Below are 21,066 nucleotides of genomic sequence, written 5' to 3'. Positions count from 1 at the left end.
CATGGCCCTACACTTCATCCTGCAGCATCTGGACTCCCCAGGAACCTACGCCAGGATCCTGTTTGTGGACTTCAGCTCTGCCTTCAACACCATCCTTCCAGACCATCTCCGAGACAAGCTTTCCCAGATGAATGTGCCTGATCCCATCTGCCGGTGGATCACTGACTTCCTGACGGACAGGAAGCAGCATGTGAGGCTGGGAAAGAATGTCTCGGACTCCCGGACCATCAGCACCGGCTCCCCTCAGGGCTGTGTTCTTTCTCCTCTGCTCTTCTCCCTGTACACCAACTGCTGCACCTCCACCCACCAGTCTGTCAAGCTAATCAAGTTTGCAGATGACACCACCGTTATTGGACTCATCTCGGACGGGGACGAGTCTGCCTACAGGAGGGAGGTTGAACGTCTGGTGTCTTGGTGCAGCCCCCCTTCTAGCTCTCCTCTCTGCTCTCTCCTATCCTAAAGCAATGCATTATCAGGGACTGTAATATCTAGTCCTTTAACTGAATCACAATGGCTGAGTAAGGGAGGGAAGTGGAAAGGTTACACCTCACTTCTAGCTATGCTTTATATGTTAGTCAGCCCAATTCTGTGCACACTCATTCTTAATGACTAACCTCAGCCAATTGCTATTACAGTGGTTTTTTTTTCCTGCATTAAGTGACTTTACCATTAATTAATAAACGCAATATTTTAAAGTTTTTTGTAGATATCTTTGGGTATTTCACAAAAATTTACTGGGTTCTTGTGCACATGAGGAAATTCTGTCCATAGACTTCTAAATAACTGTAACTGTTTTTTCATTCATCTTTCAGATACAATGTATGCATCACACATAGAAAAATAAAATGTACAATTTGCTAAAGATAGCAGTAAGTATTCACTTTTAAATAGCACATAGTACAGTTGTGCTATCAAACAGAGTAGTCATGCTCACATGTTGTTAATGCAGGTTTTGCTTTATCCACTTAGCCTTAAAAAGCAAAAAGACACTGGTAATGGTACTCCTGGTTTACTGGGATAGGGTTCGACTCCCTGTGGTGTCCTTGCTTATGGCTATAACGGACTAATACATGCTATTGACCATTACATTTACATTAAAGTAATAAACAACCATGTCAATCCAGTTACATCTATATCGAGGGTGCTTCTGATTGATGATTAGTGCTTCGAGTTTGGTTTGTAGCTTGTAATTAGCTTTCTGGCCTGGGCAAATAAAGTCTAATAGCAAAGTGTAAAGTAGGGTTAAGTGATATGTAAAAATTTGCCAACCAACAATTTTAAGTCCAACAATCAACAATATAAGATATATATACATGCATGTGCATACTTTTTGATGGGCGGGGCAATGTAATCATGCACAGACTGATTTGAACGTTTACAACAAAGAAGTCCAAACTAATTGCCATAAAAAATAAAGTCACCAATTTAGGATTTTATTTGACTACCAAAACAGTGTGCTACTTGTGCAGATGTATAATGCAAGCAAAGGAATCAAACACGACTAACTTGCATGAGCATGTATGTGTCCACCATCCAAACATTTTTTCTAACATAGGCTCGTGCCTTTCTTTGTGTCTGTTTTGAATTTCAGTAATTAAATCACTGCACTTCGGCACACTCTGAGGAGAGTGCAAAAAAGGTGGTGTTCAAACAGTGCTGTAATTTCTATCCTGTTAACTGCTTCTATTAGCTCCATCATTGTTAGCAAACTTACTTATGGGCAAATAAATAAATCGCCCATATCATCGAATTGCGAAACCTTAGCAGACAGATGGAGAGGGATGACGTAAGAATGCACCAGCAGAACTTTATTCCTGTGGAGGCAGTGAACACAATATACAGCTGAACACTAATATTTCACCCAAAACGGGCTCTTGAGAAACTCTACAGTAACTTTTCTTTTTGTCACTCTCTGTAAACTTTAACTTCAAACTCTCACTCACTAATGTGCAAACACCACACAAAGAGAGGTTGTCCTTGTCTTCTCTACCACATTGAACCTGTGGCACAGATTATATTATGTTTCAAGGCTATTAATTAATTTGTTTTTTATTTGTTTTTATGTTTTTCACCCAATTCTTGTAGAAGCCACAGCTGAAAGGGAAAGGAACTCCATGTGACTCGCAGACCTCTACAATGAGTACAAAAGTATACAATCTGGAAATTGCAAAAATGTGTCATAATGACCAAAAAAATTCCAAATGGAACACTAAATTCTGGTTGAGGGCACATTTCTAACACAATTTTGTATATGTGTTAGGATGTTACATGAGGGAAATTACAAGGCCTAAAATGTGAAACAGAATGCTGCAAGAATCACATTTTAAAGTCAAAAACATGCAAAAATGTTTGCATTGATCCATGACACTGACCATAAAACATGAATAAAATAGGAAATCAGATAATTTTTATGGCAATATATCAAAACTCACTGTGGCACCATGGCCAAACAACTAGCTAACATTTAATCTCATTCAACAATCATTATTTTTGTCCCACTAGGTGGCGCTCTAACATTACTGATAAATGGCATATCAAAAATTTCTGAGCTTGACTCTCGACTCATGCCTGCGATGTTTGGGAGAGATTGGACATTTTGTTTTGGAGTGACAGCAGATTACTGCTTTTTGGCGAGTGATTGAAACTCTACGTGCCGCCATGACCACCCCGTTTCCCTGAATGTAAAAAGCTTCGCAATTTAACATCACAAAGGTCTTTAGATTCCACAAACTTCAGATCGGTCCAATCTGATGAAATCCCTTGGAGGAGTTCGTCAAAGTACGGTGCCTGAAAAGATGGGAAAATGTCGCCAAAATTACACATTAACTTTAAAATGGCTGACTTCCTGTTGGATTTGGGATATTGCTCCAAGAGACTTTTTTGTACATCTTAAGATCTTCCATAAGCTTACCAAGTTTCAGACTCATAGATAAAACACAGAGCAGGGGCTGATATTTTGGAATTTTGTAGGGGGCGCTGTGGAGCCATTTTGCGCTATTCAAGGAAAATGGTTACATAACAACAAAGCCTTCATCACATTGGAGGCGTGGGCCAAGTTTAAAGCCTCTATAAACTTTCCAAGCCCCTCAAAAGTAACTTCATCTTTCATGTTGAACAGCGTTGCCACCAGGGTGCGCCGTTCAGTTTAAAGTCACATTTTTTGCACTGAAGCATCACGAGGGACTGATGGTGATATTCACCGCTTTTGAGGTGGCCACGATGAACCTGTGAAAATCAGTACAACAAAATTAAAGCCATGACATTTCCTGTTGCCACTAGGTGGCGCTGTCCGTATTTCCGACAATGGGCACATCAATCTGTTCAGGGCGGGTCTGACATCATGCCTGTAAAGTCTGGTACTGATCAGACTGGATTTCATTGAGTTATACTAATTTGTTTCTTCATGGCGTGACATCAAAGTTCGCCATGCTGCTGGGGTCACACCCTTTCGCGAAAAGTCACAGTTTTCACTGTAACCCAAGACCAACTCCTTAAGGCTTTCCTGGAGAAATTTGAGGCTGCAGATGTCACCCATCACTATACTGTACCCCAAAGTGTAAAACATGACATTTCCTGTTCCCACTAGGTGGCGCTGTCCTTGATGTCAAATATGGCAGTTGAAATATGTTCAGGGGTGGAGCCTTATCATATGTGTTCACTTTGGTCAAGGTCAGAAAATGTATGACAAAATGAGAGGCAATAAGATTTTCATGGCGAGTCATCGAAATTCGCCATGGCGCCACGGCCTCATGGTATTGTGAAAACTCAAAAGCTCCGCAATTTAACATGGCACAAGGGTGTAGTTGACACTGTCCAAATTTGAAGTTTATAGGACCAAATCCCAAGGAGGAGTTCGTTAAAGTTCGAGGCATGGAAATGGCAAAATTAGAGCCAAAATGTCACGTTCTCTTCCAAATGGCGGACTTCCTGTTGGGTTTGCGTCAATGGGCCCACAGACTTTTTTGTTCGTCTTGGAATGATACACATGTGTGCCAAATTTCATACATGTAGCTCAAACCATGTGGTCGTAGGGCTGCATTTAACAAGGCATAGGTGGCGCTCTAGAGCCATTTCCCAGTGCTCATATGTAAAACCATTAAAATACAAAATTTTTCACCAGACCTGGCATGTGTGCAAAATTTCATGAGTTTTTGAGCATGTTTAGGCCCTCAAAAAGGCCCTTGTTTGGGGGTGAATAATAATAATAATAATAATAATAATAATAATAATAATAATAATAATAATAATAATAATAATAAGAAACGGAGCAGATACAATAGGGCCTTCGCACTCTCGGTGCTCGGGCCCTAATGAATAAAAGATAATAAGGAATAACCTGGTTATTCAAAACCTCATCCAGACAGCTCCTCAAAATAACAACCAAAAAATGCACACTTTACAGAGGAAACAAAGACATTTTAGAAGTACACTTCCTGACTTATTCTGAGTCATCTGTTACCAAGCAAACTCCAACGCAGCAGGTTGCTGAATACACTCAGGCCTTTATTCAGGCCTGCTTCTAGATTATATGTGATATATGTATTGTAAGCGTGTATGCAATCCTTCCATAGCTCTAAGCCCCTTACACGATAGATTGGCTGTACATATCGCCAGCCAAAGCTTTTGACCTTCAATTAATAGACTGAGCCACAATTCTTTTATAGGCACAAAATGCAATGTGTATAAAATGATTACAGTTGCACCTGCAATGAAAGATTATTATATGATTATGATACCACCTGTAATACAGACTTTAATGTAATATCAACTAGAGATGGCACGATACCACTTTTTTATGTCCGATACCGATACCGATATCATAAATTTGGATATCTGCCGATACCGATATGAATCCGATATAGTGTTTTTTAATCAACAAAACTGTTTTTTAAAATATCTTGCTGCATTTTGCAAGTCTGCAAGTTCATACTCAAGTTTAAAACAACAACTACACTAAAGCTATTCTGTTATACCTGTATACAAAAAAAATATTTCATAGTTCAGCAATACTGATCAATCTAATAAACTTAGACCTACACCATCCTCCCTATTCTGGTATTTTAAAGAGTACTTAGCGTAAATATTAAGCAACCTAACTAATAGGGTTCCAACTCCCAGCAACAACAAAAATAAATAAATAAAAAATAGGGAACCACCCCTCACACTCCACCTCATGATGCTTAATCGACGTAATCAACCTTAATTTGATGCAGTGTGAAAAAAAAATGCACAGAAATCAATTATTTTTCAAGAAATATTAAATAGATTCAACATCTTTCTTCAACAAAATTGCAGACTGCACAGATGGTACCTTCCCAAAGTAAAAAGTACTATAGCTTACTAGGGTATATATATTAGACTTAATAGTCACTATATACAGTAATTGACTTCTATTCATTTTACATCAAATTAAAACTTTGGGTGTCAGATAATTATTTATTAAAAGCTCGACATTTTAAATGAGAATAAGAAAGAAAAGTATGTCTTTGTGCCCCCTTTTCCCAGTTAATGCCCTATCGGCCCCCCTGGCTAAACTTTGCTAGATCCGCCCCTGCACAGTTACAGCCGTCAGCTACGTAGAAAAAGATCCTGGCGTAGAAAGAAATATTAAATAAATTGTAACAACAGCTGATCAAGCTTAAACGTGCTGCTGTTGTTCAGCCGCTGGTTTCCTCTTTCTGGTGCAAAGTGGACCAAAAACAAACAAGAGAGACGGACTCGCGACAGAAAAGCCGATCAGCTGATCAGTTTCAGATTGAAGTAGCAGCCGGAGAGCGAGAGGCAGTCGCTCGTTAAGCTTAACGCAGGAATGCTTTACAAACATTCAGAGATGGACTTACACACTTGCTTTACTTCTCTCGGGGATAACTTTGTCGGAGATGAAATGCCAGGTTGCTAGCGAAGCTCCAAATGCTATCCAGACCACCGACAGGTCCGGCATGCCACAGCTGCTCTATCACGTGATGCATACTGCTCCGACGTGCTAACGTTCTGAGGTGAGTTACGGCGTGTTGCAAGTTTTGTGAGGTGCTTTCGTGATATTTAATGGATCGGATTACTTTTTTTTTTTTTCTCCGATATCCGATCCAGTAATTTAGGTCAGTATCAGACCGATACCGATACGTAATATCGGATCGGTCCATCTCTAATATCAACAGCTCCAATAAATGCTTTAATGCAATGCTTGTTATGTGGTTCTAATGCAATGATAATGACTTAATGCAAGGTTAATTAATACAATGATAATACAGATAATAAGTATCAGTGAAATAATTTATCCCACACCATGTTGCAACGAGCTTAGCTTCTGTCTCGCTAGCTTGCCCTGTGCTCAGTGGATCTGCGCTCGACAGTGCAGCCTAGGCGGAGTAGTCGAACGCAGATCCACTGAGCTCTCAACACAGACAGCATCGTCAGAAGAAAAGTTGATAAAATAAATAAAAAAATTTGTATTGTTCGATACATATGAGTACCGAAGCGAAAGCACTGGATCGAACGGTTCAATATCGCTACGAGTATCATACACCCCTAATATATATATATATATATATATATATATACACATATATATATATATATATATATATATATATATATATATATATATATATATTAGGGGTGTACGATACTCATATATATATATATGAGTATCGTACACCTATATACACCTACCTATCGTACACACATATATATATATATATATATATATATATATATATATATATACTTTTTTTTTTATATATATATATATAAATACATATATATATATATATGTATATAATATATAGATAGATAGATAGATAGATAGATAGATAGATAGATAGATATCACATATATATCACTTATATATCACTTATATATCACTTAATGATTTTGCAAACAGCACAATACTAAAATTTGATGTTCTTGACGTCATAAGTTCTAGTTAGACTTGCCTGAAGACTGTGACTGGCTCTTTAAATATCTTATGGCACACCTGTAATCAAATAAGTTTCAGTGTCTTCATAAATGCTTTGCATAATGTGTAAATAAAAAGACCTTCAGATTTACAGGAAGCTTTAGAAACAAAACAAATTGGTGGACTATATCAGGGATGTACTCAGGTATGTCTCTGATTATAAATTATTTTTATAAATCAATTATTACCTTTCTTTACTTCTTGGTACTTGTTGTTACTGGTCACGAAATTTAGTTTTAAATTGTAAATGGATATGCTGTAGTTTAGAAAATTGAGTTTAAGGTTGCTGTTTTGCTTCTTTTCTTTCCAGACTATTTCTTCTAAGCTATGGGTCATAAAACTCTCATTTGTGCAGGTACGTCCAAGCAGTGAAAACTCATTTTTGTAAATTATTTTGAAGAATGATAATAAAAGAGTTAACTAAAAAGTAAACAATGTTTAACTATGTTGCAGTTCTACTCTTAAAAACTCATTACAAGAGAAAAACACCCAACATTTGCATTATTACATTAATAATGTTTGTTGTTTTTGTTTAAAAAACATTTGGTGAAGGAGTTGAAAAACTGCCTTGAATACTATACTGAAAATATTATGATTGAAAGATTTTTGAAACAAACACTAAGATGGATCTATAGGCATTCAAATGCTGCAATCCTGGAAGCATCTTTTCTGGGTTGAAAGAAGGCACCTAGTCACAGAGATTTTTAGTTTAGCAACATTCAGTGGATCAGTTCTAGTCATTCTACTTTTTTTTGTTGCAGGAATTTTCATAATGCATTTGATGACCACCACCAGAATTGCACTGCTTTCAGCAGGTTCCAGTATAACAGGTAAGTAAGCATGCACCTCAGCAACTTAATCAGTGTTTTGTTTTTTTAAAGCACATTTTTGATCATTGAAATCAACTGGATTTCGTTACAATTGTATTGCATATGTAATCATGGAGATTTTTGGGTGATTTGTAATGACACTCTATCAATACATTATCATAGTTAAATGGAAATTGTAACAAATTTAAATTAGTTCCATGTGTAAGAAGTGATTATTTTATTACTACTATATTTATTTTTACACTTTTGAGAATTATTGTGATGGGGTTTTCTTCACAGAATGAAAAGCATGTAAAACATGACTGAGCTATGAATCATCAAAAAGTGAAATAGTAAAATTAGAGGTGGATAAAAGTAGTAAGATTAGTTAAACCCAAAAATTTCTTTTTTTTATTTCAAGCTAAGAGGACACAGTGAACTAAATGATTGGCCAGCATTATTTGCTGATATGTTTCTGACTGAATATTCCTGAGACACACTAGGTTAGCATTTTCATCAGATTTGCCACAACCAATAAATATTTTACAATTCTAGACTGCACTCATCCAGGTTGGAGAACAAATTCTCAATAACAGATCGGGATATTTGTGCAGGCCATGCGCTGACTTTATTAGGTACATCTTGCTAGTACCAGATTTAAACCCATTTGCATGACTCATTAGCTCTTGGCTCTTTGTGATGGAGCAGCAACCTGTCCAGAGTGTAACCCGTCCTTCCTATGAAATATGAGGATGTATGGATGTTAAAAATCACCTTAAATTATAATTTTGAAAAATGCATTTAAGATAATTTCAGTAATAAGAATAAAATGAAATCATGTATTCTTTTTTTAATTAAAGGAACATTTGTTAGCATTTGCAAACACAGTACCCTAACTTTTAAATGCTTAAAACTTTGACCATTAAAAACTCATTATTTTCATCTCTTAAAACTGGGTACCCTCTAAACATTTAAACACACACACACACACACACACACACACACACACACACATACACACAAATTGAATGAAACAATGCTGAGACAAGGTTATTTGAACAGACTCAAAAAACGGTATTATGAAATGAAACCAGTTATAGGACGAGACACAAAGCATATCTTTATTGTGTATTCCTGTTGGTAGGTTTAATTAGAATAGTCAGGTTTGTAGTTATGCGTGACAAACTTGATGCTCGTTGTTGATGCAGTTTGTCTGTTTTCATTGAAGAATGAAAGGTTAACCTGTTGGGGGTTTTTTTTTAGTACATCAGCAGTATCACTTCATCAATAAATCCCTGACCTGGTATGAGGCTCAGAGCTTCTGCAGATTAAAGTACACCGACTTAGCCACCATAAATGACATGGATGATGAAAACCAGCTGATCAACACACTGGGCGGTAACGTGACATCGTCATGGATTGGACTCTACGATGGACAGATCAACAGGTGGCTTTGGTCTGATGGCAGCGGTATAGCGAGCTTCACCCAATGGAGCCCTGGTGAACCAAACAACGCTGGAGGCATTGAGTCATGTGGAGAGATGTATGATAGCCTCTGGAATGACGCGCCATGTGGATTTGCCATGGCTTATGTGTGTTATGAAAGTGAGTAAATGACACACTGATTTTTGTAAATGTAAACTGATGTAATTACACACAGTTATCAAAATGAACAAAACTTATAGGAGTTTAATATGAATTATTTGATCATGAATTCATAATGCTTATATCTTAAACTAGACAGGAAGTCTTCATCTGAGTAGCACACAAAATAATGGCATAGGCGTGGTTCTTTTAAATGTATACATATATATGAATACATACTTTACACAATATAAACAATTGAGGGCCCTTTTTAAATATAACCCCACACACACACACACACACACACACACACACACACACACACAAATAATAATAATTAAACAAATCACACTGAAGAGAAAGTCTTTAAGAACTTTAAGACCAATTCTACTAACTTCAAAATGAATACTAGTATTTGTTTTAACATCTCATTGTGCAAAAACTGATATTTTTCTTAAAAAGAAGTCATTAAAGCTCTAATTCTGTGTCTATAAGACAATGTCCTTCTTATGTGTATTCAATTCATTCAATTTATACGGAAAGTTCTGGTTGTTATCCAATGTGATTTTTTTGACGTAACAAAGCAAGCCTAAGTTTTCCATCAGTATTTATATGAACAAACGTCATGGCCTTGCTGATCATAAATCTGACTCTAAATCTCTTACCTGATTTCTACTTTTCTTGGAAGAAAAAAGATGTCTAACTTCCTTTTATTCCTCTCTCCTTGTATGTTTTTAGTTCAGCAGGATGGCAGCAAGAAGTATGTGGTTTACACACAGGGACAAACCTGGCCAAACAGTCAAGATCTGTGCAGGCAGAAGCACACTGATCTGGCATGTGTGCATACAGCACAGGAAAATTTAGCGATTGCTGCAGTTACAAACGTAGTGTGGTTCGGTCTGTTTAAAGATTCCTGGTACTGGTCAGATGGAACAAAGACCTCCTTCAGGTACTGGAAAAGAGGCGGAAGTTATAATGGAAACTGTGTTACTGTGGAAGGATCACAGCAGGGACGCTGGATACCAGCTGACTGTAACCAGAAAGGAACATTCATGTGTCAAGGAGGTAAGTTCCTGAAATACAAAAGCAATAAATGAGTTCCTAGAAAAATGTGATGTTTTTAATTAGGTGTCTGAACTTGGATAGAAAAATAATAATATTCATAATAAGGATCGCAATCAACACAACAGCTTTCTTCTTCCTTTCCTGGATGTAAGAGCATTCATCAAGACAGTCGAAATAATGGCTGAGATTATATTTCTGGGTTTGTATTCTGCAGGTCTCAAGCTAAAGAAGATGGTCATAAAGATGAAGGTGCAGTCTGATGTGGATCTCACTGACTCTACTACTTCCAGCCTATTCCTACAGAAGGTACAAACATAGCTTCAAGGGTCCACCAGGGGAAACTGGTTATACTGCAAGAGTTCATAAAATTACAGTAAACAGAACATCAACCAAAAACTACCTACAGAAAAAAATAATACCAGTATGCAAAAAGTCTTGAGTAGAGTCAAAAATATAAAAAGAGTAATATTTTCAGTGAAGCACACCTGAAGCACTTTGTTATTTATGACATCATGAACTCATCCCTGAGGTCTAGCAAGACTGTCAATTCTATTTTTATACATAATACATTATGGTCTGTGTGCATTTGTTTTTGAAAGCAATAGAGACTGTTACTACATATTTAAATTCAACACTCCAATAAGTCCAACTGATGATTTAAAAATGGTTTAATTATTATAGTTATCTTAATGTTACACAGAGAGGTATGAAGCTGTGTGCTAAATCTGGAGAGTATGTCAAACAATTCTTTTCTTTGATCGTATTTTTCTTTTAGTTGGAAGCAATCCTGAGAGATCAAGGGGTGACTGATGTCCAACTTAAATATAAACGTGTATTTCAACCTCAGTTGAAGACCACTGAGAACACGGGTACGAGAGGCCTCCGTACAGGGAGCATCTATCATGCTAACCTTAATTCGAAACATACCAATCATTTTGTGCAAAGTAATTTAGTAAAAGAACAAACAAACAATCAGTGAAAAGGTTTTTTTCCTCTCTTTACAGGATGCTGAGTGCAGAAGTGCCAATGTCGTTTTACTGCAACATTAGTGGTTATAGTGGTTTGTAGAGCTGATGGATGGAAACAGATTATTTAAAGATTGTTGCGTTCCTCAGCAAATTTATTTACCCTATACTTGTGTAGTTCATAACAGCTGATGTATATTCTAATCTACTTATTAAGCAGAGTAAACTTCTTACAAACACTGGATCTTGTCTCCAATTTCCCCCTTAAGATTTTTGGTCATAATATTGTAACTATAGAAGGGAAATAGTTATTATGTAATAAAATATTAAATATTGCATTAATTTGAATTCAAATTCAAATCACTTTCAAACTTTGCAAAATAAAGCACTTAAACGCAATGTCCAAAGCACTGGTAGACACATTTTTCAAAGATCAGCTTAAAAAAAATGTATAATAAAAAGTTTTCTTCTTCCAGTCAGTCAAAAAAAATATTTATAGTTGTAACCAGACTGCTCTATTACCTTGCTAATGAATCGAGACAGCCACCTCTCTTAATCCATGTTTATGGAGGCATGTGGTCTGTCTACAATAAAATAACTTTCTGAATGTTGAACCTTCTTATCCAGTGTTTTTCTTTGATATTTATTTCCATGCAGTCCCCCACACCAGTTCTTGTTTTGCTTTTTGACCTTTGATCCAATATCTAAATCAAAAAAACATATGTATATGTTTTCTTTGTTTTGTTTTTTTAGATATCTAAAGTTATTCTCAGACTTGTCTGATGATGCAAGTCTTAGATGACACTTACAGGAAGATAAATATTGAGAACTCAATCCAACCACAGCATGCAAACTCAACTCACACTGGATACTGCATTTGTCATATCTTTTATAACATGTTATAAAGTGAGTGAGTGTATCAGAGGCTAGGGTTGAGCATTTTTAATAGAAAGTTAGAGAAGCAAGACATGTACATAGGAGAGTTAGTGGATATTTTGGACAACTGATGTTGAAGATGGATTTTTTAATCCATTAAACAATTTTTCCTAGAATGGCTTACTTTACATATATCACCAAAACACTGTTTGAGATGACATTATGTGTTGTAACAATTTATTGTGACTCCTTATTTCAAGACCTCGCAGTAACAGTTCACACTTTTGTTGTACAAACATGGACAGTACAGAGCATGTCTGCCACACAAAAAGATAGCCCTGGCTTTGACTGCGGGCAAGCATGAATTATATTACTGCACTGGCAAATTATTTCACTTGATTATTGTCTGGATCTTCTCAAAGTATATTTTTCCTGATATTTAGATAGTGTGGAGCAGGGAAATTATTTTACTGCTATTGTTAAATAATCATCATTATTACCATTGCATTAATAATATAATCTGCAGTATGATCATTGCTTTAACAATGTAACAGATAGCTTTAAGATGGCCTTAAGATGTTTATGATGATGTTAATTTTGTATTTCAGATGCAGTTATAACTATTGTGTACACAATGCATATCTGTGCTTATTTGAGTTGATGTTCAGGTTCTTTAAAGGTCTTAAGCTTCACTGACGTGACTGTTCAGGTGATACATGCTGAGGGAAAGCTAGAACATAGAAGGAATTGCAATACATGCTTATAAAACACTTATATATCAGGTCATTTCATATTAAGGTTTTAGTAGAGGTTCTTGGTTAAAACATTTATTTAGTAGAAGACATACACATAGTCTCAGTGAGCCTCTGGTCTAGTGAAAGGTCAGAAGTGCAACAGGTGAAGAGGTGACACAGAGAGCATGTGAGGTCGTGACACACACACATGAGTTAGATTTATTTAGAGGAGAGAGAGATTAGTCATGTCTGGATTGGAACTGCGAAAGTGTCTCGGTAAAAGAGGAACCGTCCTTGTCGTCTCGGCAAGAAAGAGGAACTGAAAGGTAGAAAGGAAGTGCCGGCCATGAAAATAGAAGATGATGTTCTGTCTTAAAAGTCATTGTGGTGTTGATTTGACGTATGTATATATCCTGTCTGTGACGTATGAAGGGGCGTCAGTAAATCAAACCCTGATGCTATAAAAATCTGTTTATGCTTTGATTAAGTTGAAGATCACTTGCTGTCTGCGTACAGAGTTGTCTTCCCACATGTGTGTATTCATTAAAAATCATTGTTTGACCAAGAGCTTCTGGACCATGGGTGGTTTGTACTCTCCCTCCTCAATTTTTGAACCTTAACAATAGTGAAATGCAAATGTCATGGGAGGTGCTTCATATAAAATGCACTTTTCTTTTGAATTTGCAACGGCCTTAATATTGATTTATTCAATTTTTAAGGTTTTTATTTTTTAAGTTATAATAATAAGTAATTCATTTCACATGATATGCAGAAACAACGACAAAAGCACAAGCAAAGTAGAGAGTGGAACATGTGGTAGAGGGTAGGAAGGCTACTGTAGGGCAGTCCTGCAGTAACCATTATACAGTATATTGTTGAGAAAGATGGGATTGAAAGAGAACAAAGCCCTCCTGATATACCTCTCATTATATCTGAGAGGGTAAAAAGTCTTAACATCCAGCCTCATATGTTAAAAATGATAAAGAATGCTATGACAGAGTTTATCTGTATGTGCTTTTGATAATAGTTATTCATCTTTTATTCTACATTAAAGTATATGTTTAATTGTGTGTGTGTGTGTGTGTGTGTGTGTGTGTGTGTGTGTGTGTGTGTGTGTGTGTGTGTGTGTGTGTGTGTGTGTGTGTGTGTGTAAGCATGGCATACAACCCATCTTGTTGTATGCCATGAGGGAGAGAAACCTTTAGATGCTTGGTCAGGATGACAAAGAACATTTTTAGAGAATGTCTGATATATACTCTTTTGAGTATATCATAACAAACAGAGTATAGAGAGGAAGAGGTCAGAAAATGTATTCTTATATATTTGAATCAAATAGGAAATATGGTGAAAAGGAATGTTCATGTGAGAAGGAGCTAACAATAAATCTAACTAAAGTGAAATGGCATAAACTGAATGATGTGAAGTGTATTCACATGTGGCTGAACTGTAATGGAATTAATAAATAAGTCATGTTAAGTTCAACATACAAAAGAAGAAAATGCAATGAAATTATTTTAAAGTTTAAAAATTTGCTTCATTTACGTGGAATAGTCTGAGAAAGCGAGGATGATGAGGTGTGACTGTACATCAGGTAATTTCTGACTGGAATACTCCCAAGAACTTGGCTCCTTTCCTTACTGGTGTATGTCCACACAGAGACAGGTGCATTATTAGCAAGGTGTATGCTTTCTTTCCAACCGCTCTCCACCCAAAGATCAGAACAAAGCCAGAGGCAGAGGCGCAGGCGAAGCAGGTTCAGAGGCCGACAGCATGGAAAATGGCGGCTGCGAAGCTCCCCGGTAGATGGTCTGGAAGGTCGCCAGTGTTTGTGTGGTTTGGTTGATGGATGAGCAGGCTGTGCTGGAGGTGACAGTGGGCATGCAGGCCATGCTGGACATGGACATGGATGTGTAGGACCAGACAGTGGAGTAGCAGGCAGTTGAAAAGTCGTTGGGAAGGTTGTTGCAGGTGGTGGATGTGATGGCGACATGGCTGCTGCAGGCGGTTGATCTGGTGGTTGAGTGGTAGATGGAGCTGATGGCTGGACAGACTCACCAGATTCGCCAGCAGAAACAGACTGCGGTGAAATGCTCCAGTTTTGCATGGAGGAATCGGACCACAGAAAGTGAAGGAAAGACTAAAGACTGGGGCAGTAGCAGAAAAGTTGGTTCAGTTTTTTCACTGTCAAGAGATGTGCATTCGAAAGGACCTTTGGAGATATGTCTGCAGATGTCACAACAAACCAAAAGAAGATTATTTAGGTAAGCAACCTGGAAGAACCGAAGAACTTGACTCTGGAGCCTGCATCAGCAGATGTCAAGTGGTGTGTGCAAGCTTGGTGTCATAAAACAACATGAGGTGCCTCAGTTGAGCAAAATGACAATTATTCATTTTGTCTAGTCCCTCTACAATAAATGCAGACAAGACCCTACAAAGTATGAATATACTTGACAGAAGCTCAGTGAAGTGGGACGTTTGTCGTTGTTTCTGAGCACAGAATTCTCAGTACACAACTTGGAGGAAGCTGTTAGGCCTGATAACTTTCAGAGAGTTTTGCAAGAAGAAAAAAAAGTTTTAGCTTTCAGTGAAGAGACACTGTCATACACAACTCAAGCACTGAAAATGGGACATACACTACACAGAATCTCTCATATTATCCATTGTCAATACCCCATTACAGAACATGAAGCCTTAATCAAGTCCATTGACACATTCAAGAAGTTGTATGTCTCCAAGTGGTCTTAAATGGTGTTTCACTGTCCCTTGACACATCTCTGCTGTTCCCAGAGTCTTCATTTCTATCATTGTGGTGAATGGTGATGATGTAGCCAGGTCTCTGTGATGATTAACCCTCTGAGGTCTGGGGTATAATTGGCCATTTTTGACTACTTTTGATTGTACTTCTATATTTCACCTTTTCAAACTGTTTACCCTGCCTTGTTGGGTATCATTCTTTTCAGCACAACCTCAAATGTCTTAATTTAAAAAGTTGTTTTTATTACTGCAAAAATCAAAAACATGTTTAACAAATCATTTTAATAACTTGAAATACAAATTAAGATGGAAAATTCTAGAAACCTGCACAAGTTTTGCAAACAACAAAGTTATATCCAACTACTTACCTAAAAATGCTGCCAGGCATTTTAACATGATCATTTAAAACTATTAAATGGTCAAGCAATCGGTTGTTCTGCATCAAATAAGATGCCACACAAATTATTTTTGCCACTACAAAAAATAGTTTTTGTCCACTATAAGACAGAGAAGCACATCAAAAGCCTGAAAGTAAGAGGTGAATCACTCCCCCTGTTTTCCACTTGAAGACAGTATTTACATTGCAAACTGACTTTGGTTGTTTATTGGATCCCAAAACTTCCCTCCTCTTCCTAAACATCCAAATGAACTAAACTTTAACTGAACTATTTTTCTTTTCCCAGGGTGGAGTTCTTCTACAGCAGTAATGATTTTTTTAATAACTGGGTATGCAAGTTTGAATTTGTTTAGGATTTTAAAGAAGTTAACAGTATTAATAATTTTTATGTTTCTCTAAAAGTTAGAGAAATATGTTTGAGTTGTTTAACTACTTGTAATATTAGAATGCAATTGTAGCTGATGGTTCACAGTAGATGTAGATGGCCTCTTTTACTCCTCTTTCAGGGTATGTGTCTTCTCAGTCCAAAATACGACCATATACATCCACAAAGGGTCTCCTTTGTCATTTGATTGCAGCTGCACAGCTGAGTCTTATTCTGCTAAAGTGGCTCTCCTGTGTTGAGTCATGCCCCTGTGGAGTGGTTGCTTGGTCTCTCCTATACAAAGGTTCAATCAAATGATTGAGTTACTTTTTAGTATGGTATCAAGTTTGGCAAAAGGCTGATAACAAGCCATTCATTTGATTCAGCTGTGCAGAGGACTGGAGTTGGAGAGCCTTAATATAACAAATGGCTGATATGATGCACATAATTAGATAAATAAAACTGCTGGGCACTTATAGAAAGTAAAACAAGCAACAAAACAGTTTTAAAAAGAGGGAAAAGTAAAACAGGATTTAACAGATATCTCGAAGGAGATATTGTTGTGATTTGGTGCTATATAAATAACACTGAATTAGTTTAACTTCATTCTTTATGATAAAATATAAAGAGTTAAGTCTTGAAAATGAAGATGGACTGACCATTCAGACATTTTGCACTGCAAAGCACCAAAACTATTTTCAGTAAACAGTTCTTAATTCACCCATTTCAATCTAATCTAATAAATTGATATAATTTAAAAGAAAATTAAAAAAAAAACAGAAAAATAACAATAATTATAATTACAACTCACTATTTTGATCTATCCTTTAAATTTCTTTAAACACTGATATTGTGCTAAAGTTATGACCCACCCATCAGTTCACTATATTTTGCACTAGACAGGCCAGATTTTCAACCTACTGTAACTGCTCTCCAGGCTTTATGAAGGGGTTTGATTGATTGGGTGGCACTAAGTCCTGTTGCTCTTAAATCTGTTTTTTATCAGGAGTGGTGCAGGTGGAGCATTGTTGGTGCCTCAGCGGTCATGTCAGCGTGGGATCCGGGGGTTTCTCTGTGAATTTCACATTCCCATGGCAGTGTGCTGGGTACTTGCTCAGATCTGAAGTTTAATTTTTCGGTGTAGAAAGAAGTTTTCTTCCCACGCAGAGTGAACAGCGGACACTATTTTTTTTTCACTTTTTAGGGAATCAAATTCAAAGTAAGGTCAGTACTTCCACGCACTCTATCCATTGTTGATCTGCACGTGTCTGTTACCACAGAGGTCGCACGCGCTTACATCATTGTCATGAGACACTCTCACAAACAAAATCGCAGTTTAGTAACGACATAACGCAGCATGCTTACAGGAAAGTAACAGTAATCAAATTACTTTATTTGCAATAGTATTATTTGCAATAGTAATAGTTGCAATACTTTACTCCTTACTTGAAAAAAGTAATCAGATTACAGTTACGCGTTACCGCCCATCTCTGGTTGTTAGGACAAACAATAGAAGTAACAATAGAAGTAAGTGTCTGTGAAGGTTCTCAGTCATCCAGGTCATCGTAGTCAAAGGAGCTTGCAAAGAAAAGCGTCTGGACTTCTTTAAAAATGCCCAAGGCGAAGCGGTCAAAAGTCTGGCTGTACTTCACAGCAAAAGATGAAAACTCAGCAGCCTGCAACAAGTGCTTTAAGCTGATACTGTGATACTGTCAAAGGAGGTAACACCTCAAATCCGATGAAACACCTGGCGACGCATAGCGTTTTTTTTAAAAGCCCAGAAATGCGCCATATGATAGCTTGCTGCGAGACCTCACACCAAGCGCATCTACTGTGCGTGGGTTGCCTGTTATCGGACCCGGAGTTAGCAATATCCCCCAAAAACACGAAGAGGAGAGTCCTGGCCCCTAGCCCTGCCAGTGTAGCAGTAATGATGACGGATGATGATGGCAGCAGCAGCCGTTCTTCTCTGCGTGAGTAGCTTAATGTTGTTCGTGTGTAATTTACGTTGAGTAGGCTAACCACGTTATTACATTAATGCATGTAAGGTGAACTAGCAAACATCATCATAGCTACATGCGGCTGTCTTCTTGTTTGATGGCAGATACTCCCTTCACCCTGGCCAAAAAGGCTAAAATGACCAAAGGAAAAAGAGGGAAACAGCTGAACATGAGAGGTTTTGGACAAAGTTTGTGTTTTTTCCATTGATTAAGCACTGCTTCCAGCCAAGAGTGATACCATATATGCCACATAGCTGCAGAAAAGGCTAACGTTGTTATCTTTTTACAAAAAACCAGCTGAACATGAGAGGTTTTTGGACCAATTTTGTGTTCTCCATTCTTTAAGCACCGGTTTGAACACCGTTTAAGCACCGGCACCGTTTCAAAAGTACCGATTTGGCACCGGTATCGGATAAAACCTAAACGATACCCATCCCTACTTATTCCTCTAATACATAGCTGTAATGCCTTTTACATAGTTTCATTTTGATGCTTTTCTTCATTTTTAGACTGCAACAGTTTACTTTGGCTAGACAACTTCGTCCTGCATCATGAGAAGAAATCAACACTTGCCTTCCTGTAAGAGGAAAAAAAAAAATCCTGCTCATCTCGCTGTAACTTCCTGCAGATCACATTACACTTTTTTTTTAACCTTACAACATTTACACAAGACACACAAACACACACGCTCGTTCAGCTGTCTTAGTGAGGACCTTCATTGACATAATGTTTGCCCTAACCCCTTACCCTAACCATTAAAAATTAATCCCTAACCTTGACCCTTAGCCTAAACCTAACCATAACCTAATTGTAACCCTGACACTAAAACCACATTTTGAGTCTTAGAAATACCTTCAAACTTGCAGGGACGAGCATTTTGTCCCCACAATGGACTCTTGGTCCCCACAAATATAGTAGCATACCAATTTTTTGTCCTTACAAAGATGTCTAAACATGTATACACACACATGCACACACACAAACCAAATCTGCCTCCCTGTGTCATGTTTCGGCTGTGTGGCAGGCAGGAGAGGACCCAAACGCAAACTCACAGGGACAGAACTTGAACTCAAAGGCACAGCTTTAATTGCTGGAAAAATAGAACACAGGTAATACAAAACTAAACTGGGAAAGCTAATCATAAAGTATACCAGGAGCCACGGGGAGAATCACACACAGCATGAGGGAGACTACGACACTGACAAAGAGAAACACAGGGCTTAAATACACAGAGAGATAACGAGGGAATGAGACACAGAAGGAGAGCACAGCTGGGAGTAATCAGGCTGGACGAGACAAGGGAAGCATAACTAGAAATACTCACATGAGACATGGACCTTCAAAGTAAAACAGGAAACACACTGACTGAACTCTAAACATGCAAACTTAACAGCAACTGAGAAGACAGACTATAGGGACCAGAAACATGGTACAAAGAGGTCACAGTAGACACAACATTGAACACAGGGAAGCCATATTACAAAGCCAAAGAACTAAACCTATGATAACCATGACTGAAATCTAGGGAAAAAAGAAACAGTACAACAAAGGACTCAAAACGTACTCCATAATATAAAAAACACGAGATTTCTTCAAAATCAAACAGGAAACATGAGAGGAAGACATGGCAACATAAGACAACAGACATGAAACACATGAAGGGCAAGGGAGACTTCACAGGGGTTGAAAACACAAGGGGGAGCTAATAAGCAAATGAACACAGGAAACCTAATAAGCTTAAACATACACTATGAACATCAAAATGAACTAAAACTCAAAACACTGGGTCATAAGACCCAGGATCGTGACACCCTGCTTACAAAAAACATTTTTTATCATTATTTATATCATTATTGTACTCAGGTTATGGAGCAGCAGGTCAGCATTGCTGTCCCTATACCAGCTGAAAGTTCAGGAGACAAAGTGGTGACAAACTGCCAACAATGAGCTACTATCAGCTGCAGCTCTTTGTCACAATGTAACAATGTAACATCCTTTGTAGACCATTGAATTCATCCTGGGCTCACACAACAAACATGACTTACTTGATCCTGACAATGTGAAGGCTTCACTCCATTCTGTTGAAGAATATGAGTCATCTCTGCATCGACTCTTACACATGTAGTCTCCACTGCTGGACTCAGAAACTCTGAATGTCACATCATTATTGTGTGTCCACTGTGTGGGTGTCCTGGGTCCTCTCCATCCATACTCCCACTCAGTGGTTTCACCTCCTTCCTGCACCTCACATGTCAGAGTGATCGTCTCACCTCTGAATATCTGAGGCCAGTTGGGTTGTTGTTTTACAACAACTTTATTGGAAACTGTTCACACATATTAACAGTACATAGGTTAAAACAGAGATACAAATAGAAACATGAAATCAACAGAGAAACCTTAACATTGTATGTTTGATAATCATGACTGAATGTAGTAATTTAGTTTACTGTATATTTAGTAAACTAATTTACTGAACTTACGAGTTTTCTTAATGGTGACATCATCACTTCTATCAGTGTAGTAATCTGGGTTTCCTCTTGTTCCTCTGCAGCGGTAGATT

General features: G+C 37.6%; 1 protein-coding gene across 1 annotated transcript; it reads left to right on the top strand.

Annotated features, from left to right (window-relative positions):
• The first annotated feature begins 7,265 nt into the window (after positions 1 to 7,265).
• LOC146579790 (macrophage mannose receptor 1-like) lies at positions 7,266 to 11,652 on the top strand. Its single transcript, XM_085265049.1, has 7 exons — positions 7,266 to 7,313; positions 7,720 to 7,788; positions 9,031 to 9,372; positions 10,090 to 10,416; positions 10,631 to 10,722; positions 11,192 to 11,285; positions 11,421 to 11,652. Exons 1-7 carry the CDS (start codon positions 7,286 to 7,288, stop codon positions 11,426 to 11,428), a joined length of 960 nt encoding a protein of 319 aa, XP_085121175.1. The 5' UTR covers positions 7,266 to 7,285; the 3' UTR covers positions 11,429 to 11,652.
• The last annotated feature ends 9,414 nt before the right edge of the window (positions 11,653 to 21,066 follow it).

The sequence above is a fragment of the Mchenga conophoros genome, linkage group LG3 (genome assembly GCF_057382185.1).
Source record: "Mchenga conophoros isolate Kocher_MC1m ecotype Shallow Benthic linkage group LG3, M_conophoros_male_GT1.1, whole genome shotgun sequence".
Lineage (NCBI taxonomy): Eukaryota > Metazoa > Chordata > Actinopteri > Cichliformes > Cichlidae > Mchenga > Mchenga conophoros.
The sequence above is the reverse complement of the archived record's forward strand: the minus strand, read 5'-3'. Positions and strand labels throughout refer to the sequence as shown.